At 37.9% G+C, this 12869-nt stretch overlaps 2 protein-coding genes across 4 annotated transcripts in view; one reads left to right on the top strand and one right to left on the bottom strand.

The window, feature by feature from the left end:
* The window catches only part of LOC124607038 (exosome complex component CSL4), an 80264-nt gene extending 72895 nt beyond the window's left edge, over window positions 1–7369 (bottom strand). The window contains exon 1 of one of the 3 annotated variants that reach the window (XM_047139211.1): window positions 7182–7369. In XM_047139211.1, the coding sequence (XP_046995167.1) occupies window positions 7182–7218 (37 nt within the window). In that variant the 5' untranslated portion in view covers window positions 7219–7369. The remainder of the gene's footprint in view (window positions 1–7181) is intronic. The other 2 variants (XM_047139210.1, XM_047139212.1) reach the window with 2 other exon arrangements.
* Window positions 7370–7428: 59 nt separating this feature from the next.
* The window catches only part of LOC124607037 (UDP-galactose translocator), a 5658-nt gene continuing 217 nt past the window's right edge, over window positions 7429–12869 (top strand). Inside the window, exon 1 of the mRNA XM_047139209.1 lies at window positions 7429–12869. This exon is cut by the window's right edge and continues 217 nt beyond it. Within this exon, the coding sequence (XP_046995165.1) occupies window positions 7752–8783 (1032 nt within the window). The 5' untranslated portion in view covers window positions 7429–7751 and the 3' untranslated portion in view covers window positions 8784–12869.

The following is a 12869-nucleotide window of genomic DNA, read 5'->3' as shown; positions in this document are numbered from 1 at the left end:
AAACTTTTTGAGAGCATAAGAGACGAGCAGACGTCTTTCGGCACACTGCGACTGTATTCTCCGCCCAGTTGAGATGCTCATCCAAAGTTACACCCAAGTTCTTCACTGTTTTCTGATATGGTATTGGAGTACCGTCGAGCAGAATAGGAGGTAGCCGTTCGCGGAAATCTGAACTTATTAATTTCTGATGGGCTATTAAGATTACTTGCGTCTTTTTTGCATTTAGTTTAAGCCCCAGGTTTTTCGCCCATGTCACTACTGAAGACAGATCATCATTCATCTGAGCGATTGCAGTGTTTACATCTTCAGGTCTGACGCTTAGGTAGAGCTGGAGGTCGTCGGCATAGAAATGATATTTACAGGAGGACAGGACCGACGAAATATCGTTGACATATAAAGAAAACAAAAGTGGTCCTAAGACTGACCCTTGTGGCACTCCCGAGGAAACATGTTTCCAGGAAGATTTTTCATTTACGCAGACAACACATTGCTGTCTGTCTTTTAAGTAGCTTTCAAACCATCTCATTGCACTATCAGAGAAATTAAGCTGTTGCATTTTTTTGAGCAATATGTCAAAGTTAACAGTGTCAAACGCTTTGCTGAAGTCCAGTAGCGTCAATATTGTTGCCTTTCGATTGTCGATGGCATATTTCAGGTCATCAGTTACTTTAATTAGAGCAGTGTTTGTGCTGTGATGTTTAGGGAAACCGGATTGAAATTTGTCATATAGGCTGAATTCATGCAAGTGTTCAGTGATTTGGTCATGAACAATATATTCAAGTGCTTTGGAAACAGCAGGCAGTATGCTAATTGGTCGGTAATCACTTGGCAGTTGCGGGTTTTCGATCTTAGGGATGGGTCGAATTAGGCTTCTTTTCCATGCAGTGGGATATATTCCGTTCACGAGGGAAAAATTAAATATGTCAGTTAAGACAGGTACTAAGATATCGGCAACATTCTTAATCATGGTTATACCGATACTGCCGTTGCCTATTGCATCAGAAAAGATTCTCATTATTGCTTTTCTTGCCGTATTTGTTGTTACATGTTTTAGATGGAAGGTATCGTTGTTAGTTATCTTGTTTGGGGATTCTTGTGGACGGTAATTATCAGCTGTGCTGGTATTCTGAGGTGCAGAGAAGAATTCATTTAATTCGTTAGCTGACACATGAAAAGTAGTTTCAGATTTTGCCTTTCCGACCCCCAAGCTACGGAGATTCTTCCATAGAGTCGTGGGCGTCAGATCGCTGCATACAAGGGAGCGAGCGTGCCTGATTTTAGCATTGCGAATGCATTGTTTCACTCTGTTCCGTAGCTTTCTATATTCATCGAAACGCTCGGGTTTCGGATCTGCCTTGAAACGCCTGTGGGCAGCATCCCTATTAGTCATCATTTGACATAATTCAGCTGTCAGCCATGGAGCAGGAGATTTTCTTACACGGATTGTGCGCACAGGTGCATGTTTGTCATAGAGGGCAGTGAGTTTATCACCAAGTTCAGTAATTTTGCAGTCGATTGTGGATTTTCTGATTATTTGATGCCATGAGATTTCTGAGCAATCGGCTGTTAGAGCGTCAAGGTCAATACGTTTCACGTTCCTACAAGTTATGTAACGCGATTTGATCCTTGGGGGCTGCAAAGAGTAGGCCAGGAATATTACATCATGTGCTGAGAGGCCAGGGGCCGATGTTTGACCAACATCTCTTACTTTGTCAGTCTGTTTCGTTGCGATTACGTCTATAAGAGTATGACTGTGCGCCGTATGGTGTGTAGGTTGTAATGAAAGAATGTTCATGCTATTGCAACTAAACAGTCTTCTTAGGTTTATAGCGGAGGGAGTGTCTCTTAGCAGGTCTATGTTCAAGTCACCCATTACGATGACATGTTCGTATTGACACTGAAGTGAATGTAATTCCGACTGGAAGGAACTCATTGAGCTTATTTTTGGCGGCTTGTACACGACGCCAGTCAAGAATTTCCGACTTTGTATATTTATTTCAATGAACATGAATTCAGCCTCTTTTTCTTCAGCAGGATTTGACGTACATAAGACTTTCGCTTTGAGATCTGTTCGTATATACGCGCCGACCCCGCCACCTCGCTTTTTTGATCTGTCTGCCCTAAGGAATGTGTACCCTGGGAGATGAAAAGATGCAGAGGATATGTGTGGTTTCAACCACGTTTCGGATAACAGGATTACGTGGTAGTTTAGTTGGTTGAAGAGGAGGCTAAGTTCTTCGTATTACACTTCATGCGGAACAGAGAAAACAGAAAACCAACGGTAGAAACATTCTTTTGCAAAGACAAAGACAGCTTAGGTTGTACAACAAATACAGATTACAAAGTACTCAACAATAAGTGGAGATCCAGTATTTCTGCAAGCTAACACATTGTAGAAACACTTCTCAACAAGAAATGATTTTTAACTTAGCTCTAAAGCCTATTTCCTTTTCCAACATCTTTATCTGTGTTGGCAGTGCATTATAAAGAATGACACCAAAGTGGCTCACTTGTATTTGAGTACAAGTTGTTCTTACTTGTTTTACGTAGAGGGACCCACAATTGTGTGTTACAACTGTGATAATAGCTGTTGGTTTGCCAGTGACCAAGTTTAGCTCTTGTCATCAACAAATATTTGTGTGTGTTATGTGTGTGTGTGTGTGTGGGGGGGGGGGGGGGGGGGAGTTTACAGAAAGTGCACACAACTTTTTAAGTTAGGGCTTGCAGTGAAGTGTAGCAGAGCCGTGTAACAAGATCTGAATAACCCTCTTCTGTAATGTAAAATTTTCTTTTGATCGACTGGTGGTTTTACCACAAAACACTATTCTATAAGCTATAAGGGGCTAGAAGTAACCAAAAGAAACTATTCTAGCACCTGAGTAACAAACTGGGAAAATGATTCTCAGATCAAGACATGCAAAAGGGCTATTCCATGCCAAGTTGTCCAATTTTGGAAAAAGTTTCCACATGGTCATCACAGATTTTGCTGAAATTTCGTATGAATATTTGCATATTTTCCCAACAAACATTAGTAAAATATCACGATCAGTTCAATACTTCCAGAGATATAATCATTTGTTTGACCTCATAGTGCAGCTATCAACGCTGCACCCTTCAGTTTTCAGCAACTTTAAGACTTGATATCTCAGGCAATATTTTCTTGAAATAAATAAAACTTGAATGTCTGTACAACTTTTTGCTCTATCTTAAGTGATATAATTAAAAGATTTCCTGAGAAATTTTTGTATAGATAATGTGAAGCAAAGTCAACTGAAAAAACTCACACTGGGGGGGGGGGGGACTGTTTATATTTCTGGCAATACTGATAAACCTGAAACTATGCATGTAGTAACCTACCAATACAAGGTCATAGAATATAAAATTTCATTCTTGTCCTACCTTCCGATAGCTTACAGATTGAGGGCAGAGATGATTTTTCTAAAAACGCCAAAAATAGTACTTTCACAAAACGAATGTTCTGCAAACTCTCTTAAACCATTTTCATTAGAAAGATCATGTTCTACACTACTTAAAAAAACTAAATTTGGTTTAGCAGTGCAAGCATATATCATCCTAAAAAATGACAAGGTGAGGAAAAATTGCCGAAAAAATAGACACTTGAAAGAATGTTTAAGGTTAGCTTTGTATATCTCTGAAAGTAACTGTCAGATAAACCTGAAACTTTACATGTATATACTAAGCAACACAATGTCTTAAATGTAAAATTTCATTCTCACACACACACACACACACACACACACACACACACACACACAAACTAGATGTGGTTTTGCAAGGCGAGCATATAAAGCCCTGAAAAACAATGACAAGCTGGAGCTGCATTGAAAATAGTTCCATATTCCACTGATACTCAAATCTGACATCATTTATTACGTTTTACAATTGGGTTAGTTCTCTCTGTGGAAGGTATCAAAAGTCCTGATGACTAGGAAATGAGCTTGAGTCAGAAAAAACTGCAAATAAGCAGTCCTTTTTGTTTTTTTAGGCATCTCTGCAGTGTTCAACTGTACCACGAACCATATCAACACATTTATACAATTTTGCATACTAATTATCCTCTATATCATGAAATTATTAAAAAAATGTCAGGAGGGCCTGGCATGAACTTCACCAAAATTTCCACAAATTATTTATTTATTAACATTACAGAGTCATCCACCACCATGGTAATTATAGTGAGTTGTTTGCTACCACAAACTAGACGATTTTGAGAATTTTAATACTTTCCTTGTTTTTATATCATTAAAGAAGAAAAATGAAAGAAAAAAACTACAAGATATGAAAAGTACAATTGTGAAAAAATTACTATATTCTTAAGAAGAAAATAATACCTGAAAGGAAAGATTTAGGTATCAAGAGAGGTCCATTTACCTAGCTATTTCAAATGGGGAGAGGGGGGGGGGGGGGGGTTCAGTAAACAATTTGAGCCTGTCTCACGTGGATTAGCATATTCTTTTCTACCATAGCAAATATTCTATGTATTTATGTTGTGATATTAACTCTACATGATTTATTTATAAGGTATGGCAGTACTATCTGTCACTACAATTCCTTCCGCCACTTAACCATGCCAAAAGTGGGAGAGGAGCCTCAGGAGGTGACCTTGAGCCTCGTCTACCTGAAGGGCACTTTTATCGATGCTGTGCACCTGTTTTCGTGTAATTATGTCTTATTATACTGCATATGTAAGTTTATGCGCAATTTTTTATGTTTTACAGTTTGCATTTTATACTTTTCAAAGTTACGCATTTACATGTTTGAGAGTAATGATCTAAAGAACTAAAGAAATACTTGTTTTACTTGTACAGACAGGAAAATTTGATGTTTTGTATCTACTGCTAACTTATTTCTAAATTCCATTTTTGTATTACTTTGTTGCAGTCATGTGATCTGCTACTATGGTGTGTATGTATCTGGTGATATTGGAGTATTCATGTCATCGTCCGTGTCTATATGTTCATCTGTTTCGATATCAGTGTTTTTATCTCTTTTGTCCCATGCATCATGGTGTGGTGTAGGGTGTGTTTCGGGTTATGATATTGTATATGGTTGTTGCTGCTTGTAAGTCTTGTGTAGTGCTCTTGATATTTCATCAGTGAAGTGTTTAAGAGTTCTCCACTTATCTGGTTCTTTTAAAGCTTGCCCTATGTCTTTGACTTCTGACATCAGACTTACATTTGTGTGTTTGTGTCCCACATTGTAGTGTTATACAATGTGTAGGGTAAGGGCCATGGGCTGTCAGGAAGTGTACCACACCACGACTTGGGTCAACATGTCTGAGCCTCAACTGTTCCCAAACGTTCAGGAAGAAGGGGAAAACCTGACAGCCTTTGTCAGTTGTTTCCCATTCTTTTTGCTATGTCCTAACCTTCCAAAGATTTCATTGGTGTAAGTTTTTGGGTCTGATGGGTACTGACCCTCTGAGTTTTTGATGATTACTATGTTCACTGTTTTCCACATACCAGGAACACTACCTTGTAGCAATGCTTAATTCAGTAACTGTGTAAAGATTTGAGGTGACCTGTGCAACAGTATTTTGAGTGTTTCTGAGTGTATTCGGAAATACGGAAGCGTCCGATCCCGCCCGTCTGCTTTGACCCATGACGTCACAAATATGGCAGAAACAAAAACACACACTTTCCACAAGAAGCCTAATGACACTAACGGGACAAGCGCGGGAAATGGGGTGTTTTGGGTGTGTGTGTGTGTGGGGGGGGGGGGGGGGGGGGAAACTAAATATAAACAAATTTAGACGCCTTGCGTAGCTACAACGTGTAAGTGAAGACAGCCATGCATGGATACCCACCCACCTCCCCAGGGGTCGTAACCCCTGCAACCCATAGAAGATAAAGATGCTTCAGTAGCTGATTAGTGTTTTTTGTCTTTAAAAAAAAAAATCTCACGAGATAGAACAAACAAAATCTTTATATAATATGATACATTCTATCAACCAATAATGACAACATGGCATAAGATTCTCGGTCGACAGAAGCGTCCGATCCCACGCGTCGGCTTTGACCCGTGACGTAAGGATGTTGTCGCGTGTGACGTCATGACGGTGCGGAGTTTGGTTTGAGTGTGGCTGTCTCCAGTTCTGTTTTATTTTATTTACTTTTCTGATCTGTTCGTTCTATCTCGTGAGATTTTTTTTTAAATTTAAAAACGCTTATTACTTATTTGAATTATCTGTTTCCTCCAATTTCTGTTTTAGTTTATTGTATATATCTTTCTGATCTGTTTGTTCTATCCCGTGAGATATTTTTTTTTTGTTTTTGTTTTTTTTTTTTAAGACAAAAAACACTAATCAGCTACTGAAGCATGTTTATCTTCTATGGATTGCTGGGGTTATGACCCCCGGGGGAGGTGGGTGGGTATCCATGCATGGCTGTCTTCACTTACACGTTGTAACTACGCAAGGCGTCTAAATTTGTTTATATTTAGTTTGCCCCCCACCCAAAACACCCCATTTCCCGCGCTTGTCCTGTTAGTGTCATTAGGCTTCTTGTGGAGAGTGTGTGTGTTTGTTTTTGTTTCCGCCATATTTGTGACGTCATGGGTCAAAGCAGACGGGCGGGATCGGACGCTTCCGTATTTCCGTCGAAACCACAAACTGTCAAAAATAAAGAATAACATATACGATCTTGGCTACAGAAAGCTTTTTATCAACAGATACAACTGTCATTGTATATTGGCTGAATGGATATGCCTTTGTTGAAGACAACATGGGTAGATCTCATGGCTAATGAAGAGTTGCTGAATTGAGTCGGGGAAAGTTCTTTGTGGCGGAATTTGTCTAGAGAAGGGGCTCACTGATAGGATACATCCTGAAGCATCAAGGAATATTTTAGTAACGGGGGGTGGGGGGGTGGGGGGAGTGGTTGTAACATTTTTGGAGAGAGACAAAAGCTAGATTATAATAATCATGTTCAAATGGATGAAGGATGCAGTAGTTACCCAGAGATGAGACTTACAGTGGGTAGACTGGCGTGGGACCCTGCATCAAACCACTCTCCGGACTAACGGCAGTAACACAACATTGTAATTAATTCATACCATTTCCACGCGTGGTGACAAAAATGTAATATCAATAATGGTACACAATTGTTTCACATTAATGTGACGTATATTTTCCATTCTGTTATCAATGCCGATGAGCTTACCTGGCACACATATCAGATCACTCTCACGCGTATCCATTTCTTCACATAATTTCACTGCGCAAATGTCGCAATCCTGTACTTCCTCTAATGTTGTTAGTCTTCTACCAAGCCGTTTCCATTACCACGAGCAACTTCACCAACAACAGAAGTCAGGACTAACCAAGGAGGTTCGGTAGTGACTAGCGACAGCACTTACTTTGGCTGGACAAGCGAAGGAATAACTCTACAGCCAACTCTTTGGAGCAATGTGTTTGTGTGTCAACCGCGTGTCAAAACGTAGTCGGATTTTGGAAGTGCGGCGGTGTGCTGCAAGTGCAGCGTGTGTAGGACATAAATCAAAACGGATTGAAAATATGATCGTAATCACGAATTTAACGTGTGTAGGGGAAGGTCTGATTGAAGGAAATGGCGTTAATGCGTTTGAAAAGAGCGAATAGATTGTTGATGTGGCAACATTACTCTTTCTATCCAGTGCCGGACATACTTGGACGTGGCTTGTAACTTGTGTGGGGTTTGGACATGTACTACTTGAAATTATGTTATAATTTCTAAGCGCAGTTCCCGTTCAAGATGTCGAGTGTGTCGAATCTCAAAGTCGCATCCAATATTCAGCAGAGACGAGTGTTGATATTGAAACATTTAAGTCTTATTACGCTCACATTACAGAATGCAATTCTCGGTCTCAGTATGCGGTATGCGAGGACTAGAGTGGGTGACATGTTTTTTTCGTCAACTGCAGTATTTATGTCTGAAGTTGTGAAGCTGTTTACATGTATTTTGTTGGTATGGCAAGAAGAAGGTTCCTTGCAGAGATGTGTAACAGCTTTACACAACACTATTATCAAGCAGCCCATGGACACTTTGAAAGTATGTGTACCTTCATTGGTATACATCATTCAGAACAATATGCTTTATGTATCTGCGTCTCATCTCGATGCAGCAACTTATCAAGTAACATATCAGTTGAAGATTCTCACAACTGCCATGTTCACTGTTTTGATTTTACGAAGAAGCCTCCGACCTATACAGTGGGTGGCTCTTGTAGTATTGTTGATAGGAGTGGTTTTGGTGCAATTAGCACACACTGATCCTCCAACTCCTCCACCTGCAGGTGCTCCAAAACAGAATCGTTTTATTGGTTTTTCTGCCGCTTTGTTTGCATGTGTTCTTTCTGGCTTTGCAGGAATATATTTTGAAAAAATTCTCAAGGGATCAGACATTTCTGTATGGATGCGTAATGTGCAGCTTAGTTTTTTGTCTCTGCCATTTGGTCTCTTAACATGCCTCTTCAATGACTGGACGAAAATCAAACATGTTGGTTTCTTTTTTGGTTATGATTTCTTTGTTTGGTACTTAGTTGTTCTCCAGGCTGGGGGTGGTCTCTTGGTTGCAATGGTGGTTAAATATGCTGACAACATTCTTAAGGGTTTTGCTACGTCATTGGCCATTGTTATATCATGTATCGCATCCATTTATCTCTTCAATTTCCAACTTGAGCTTCAATTTGTAGTAGGGGCACTACTTGTTATGTGTTCAATATTTATGTACAGTTATCAGCCTAAAGCTCCCCAACCACAGAGTGGCATTACTATAAAGGTATAAAAGACACTGCAAATGGATGTGTATTTTAGTGGTGTTTTTATGCCAGTGTCATAGATAATGTATGTTTCAGTTTTGCTATACCTTTGAAGAAAAAGTAGTTTCATGCTATGGAAGACTAGAGAAAGGGAAATCATTTGCTTAACAAGCAAAATGATAAATCAAAAGCATGCTATTCTGAGAGAATAACATACATAATACACATGCAAATACGGATTTGCAGACAGAGGTAGACAAGGAAAGAACTAGTAACTGAAGCCAGAAGCACAGTTGCCACTCAGAATGAATCAGTCTAGGTAACTGCTATTTCACTTCTTGAATGACTGATGTATCATTCCCTCAAATTAAACTGTTTCATGAAAACTTTTAAGAGGGCAATCCCATAATTAAAACTGCTCATGTTAATTAGCCTTTGAATTTATTCCTAACTGTGTATCCTATTTGGCACAAAACTAAATTAAGATTTTTAGCAGTATTACTGGTTTGTCCAGATCTTTTATTCACTATTTTCTACTTTTATTGCCTGTTATTTACTACTGAATATGCAATATTATCATTATATGTTGTATTATGATTATTTCACAAAACTTAAATCCATGTAAGATGTTAGATTCTTTGTGGTTGTCTCAGATATACTTTTTTTGATGTGACAGAAGTCTGATGACATGTATATCTTATTCCAAATAGTTAAAAGTATAACTTAATGTTAATAGATCATTGTCAGTGACTGGAGGCACATGTTGTGTTTATGGTTGTTGCCTAAAACATATTCCAAATTAACTAAATTGCTTAGGGGATTATCATTTGTGACACGATTTTAAATGGAAACATATTTAATAACTAAGATTTTTGGAGAATTGGAATGTCAGTATCAGAAGTGATACATGAGGTTATTTTTATGCCTAGAGAGGTATGTGCTGTGTCAGCATCATGCTCAAGTTGTTTCTTCCATAATATTTTCATTTGACGGAAAGAGATTGTATTTACATTTAAATATCATAGACTATTTTCATCCAGAGATGTTTCTATTACTGACTGAAAGATTTTGTACAAATTGCCAGTATTGCTCATTCGTCTGATAAAATTCTATAATTACATGCACACACATTATTTTTTGGATCGATAAAACATGCAACAATGTTTTGCAGATAGTTTAATACATTAGGTAGTACAGTAAAAAATAACTGTTGGAGAACTCTGTAGAAACATTCATGATCCTATAATGTGGTACGGTGCTGAGTGGTGTTACTTTGAAACATGAAGTGCTGCACAGATATCATCATTGGAATTGTGTAAATTGGATTAAGATGCAGAAAGTGTTAAGAATCAGTTCAACTGACTGTAGTTAGAAAATTATGGTGGTGTTTCCTGGAATCGGTTGTTATATAGTTTTATCATTGGCAGTGAACCACGAAATTCTGTTGCTCAATAGCACTTCTCTAACATACAGAAAATGTCTGTCTGACAGGAGCATCTTAAACCTCTACCTTGTTGCTTGGTTAACTACATAAGATTTAGTTTACTTATAATTCTGGCATTGTACAAATGTATTTAAGAGCTGATAGACATTGGAAATTATTCTTCGTAGCACAGGTACACTGCTGGAGTAGTGCACAAAGATTTTGTGTTTACTGCAGCCAAATTTGCTAATGGTCTTACATTTGTAGGATGTGTTATTACTTTTCTCACAGTCATCGGCTCCTGGAGTAATCAGGTTCAATGATGGGTCACTTTGTGATCATCTCTAACTTTGATTCTTTGATCATCTAACAATCCATTCAAAGCACCAGGTACAATTTTTACAGTTAGTTAATCAGTGTTTAAATTCCATTTTCTTCTCTGGAACTTGTGTAGGCATTATGCAGGATAATCCATATAGTCTCCCACCTTGCCCATTTTGTACACTGTGATCTAAAGATGTTATGCTTAAGCAGAAATGGGGAGTTAAAAGGATATGTTTCAGAAAGAAATTGTTTATGTGCAAATAATCTGTCACTTGGTACAGAGACTACTAAGATCATTCGCAGAAGATGTATCAACTTGTTACAGCAAGTATATTAAGTGAGGCCTCAAAGGGTAGCTTACAGTTAAGAGTAGAAAATATGTGGAGAATTGGAGTCAGTCACAGTATAAAACTGCATATTGCATTAAATCACCCTCTGCCTTTATTGAAGAGTGTTTTATATTGTAGGCGTACACTCTGGCTGTACAGCACCAGAGTTCAGTGTCATGAGCATGATAAATGATACTTAAATATGCTGATTTAAAACCCAAGAGACTACATTCCTGAAACAAAACTGAAGTTTGTAGCATTTCATGAAGGCTTGGTTGTTGAAGTGGGTCTTAATCCATTGTATAGTCATCATGGCTTTTCAGTGGACGACTTAAGCATCATTGCCTAATCACTATTTTTGGGCTAAACAGCTACAGTCTGTTATGGAGGACTTCACGTTATGTGTAGCCATTGTTGTTTTGGCTTTTTTTTCATTGGTCCCTTTATTATGAAAACTGAAAATCAGTAAGAAACATTATAGAGCTGTTAATTGCAAACACATGGGAGAACTGTACTACACCAAGATATATGGATGTCCTAAACAAAGGTGTATTAACTAGAATTCTTGGAGGACAGTGTTTAACTTGATGGAGACACCCAAGCATTGTCATGAAAATGAAAGTGTACTGAAACACTTCGTAAAGAACCCTTCTTGCCAATGCACATCACTACCAGGATGTGTAATTCATTTTGTGTTAATGTGGGATTGTGGAGTGTATAAGCACCATTATGTGAAATTTGAGTAAACTGTTCATTTACAATTTGGAGTTTTTATTAAGAAAATAACAAATAAGGGAAAAAATTAGAGGAAAAGGAAGATGGGGAGAACAATAGAAAGAAAAAGTGGAATTAAAAAATGGACATCTTTTCATTTAAGTATATACTACCTTTTTTTGAACGGTACAAAGGAACCAGGCAACATAGGTAAGGGAAATGGACTTATTTGCACTCAGAAGGTCAGTAATTAATAGGGACAACAGTCTTCACAGCTGCCTCAGAAAAAAAATTGGCCCCACTTAAAATTGTAAATTTGCTTACACCTAAGTGCAAAACAAGAATATTCCCATTTGCAAATATTTTATTAACATTAAATGGGGGAAGGAGCACTTATCAACAGCTGCAAAAAAAGAGAGAGATGTTGACTGACTAGACTGCTAAAAGGTATTTTTTTCTTTGACATAATTAGCAGATAGTTTGCTAACTCTTATAAAACTGGAACAATACACTATAGCATTGTCTGCTATTCTGTTTTAGATTCTTTTCTGCCTTCCATTTACTATTTTGTTGTAGTCTCCCATGCTTTGGAATCAGTGTGTGATTTCACATTTATTATAAACTGCTAGTGTCTCCCTTCCACTATTCAGAAACATCAGTGTGTTTTCATGACATGAAAAATAATATTTGTGTATTTGACATGAATGGAGACTGTGCATCATTTGTCACCGTATGGTAACTACTATGTAGTAGATCTTATTTTAAATTTTGTTCATGTCAAGCATTCAAGATTTCATGAATGTTTACTGAAATTGTAATAACTGTTAGTATTTAACCAGGCAGACTTTCTCATACCGATTAGGTACATCAAACATTAGTCTAATTACTGTAGTCTTGGACAAAGATTGTTTGAAATTACAACCTTTTTTATGGTGTGTTCTGTTTCCTGTGATGTTTTCTGTGGCTCTTTGTACTTAGTTTAAATCAAAATACCACATTTTGTAATAGCCTATAAAGCTTTGATTTGTACTGTGTAAAATGTTTTGACATAGTTGCTCTTTATCTGAGTACTAATTAATGTAATTGGTGCTATTTGGCTGACATCAATGGATGTTGCTTATTTATTTATATGTTTAATTAGCTCGTTGTTGCACAGAGCTCTCTCTCTCTCTCTCTCTCTCTCTCTCTCTCTCTCTCTCTCTCTCTCTCTCTCTCTCCACAGTTCCTCAAAAAAATTGTGGTGTATCTGTTTATGCTGTCTCATTCTCTGCAAACAAGTTACTTTAGTGGATTATATTTTTTTTGTGTATTAATTTACTGTT

Source organism: Schistocerca americana, chromosome 3, assembly GCF_021461395.2.
Source record: "Schistocerca americana isolate TAMUIC-IGC-003095 chromosome 3, iqSchAmer2.1, whole genome shotgun sequence".
NCBI lineage: Eukaryota > Metazoa > Arthropoda > Insecta > Orthoptera > Acrididae > Schistocerca > Schistocerca americana.
The sequence above is the reverse complement of the archived record's forward strand: the minus strand, read 5'-3'. Positions and strand labels throughout refer to the sequence as shown.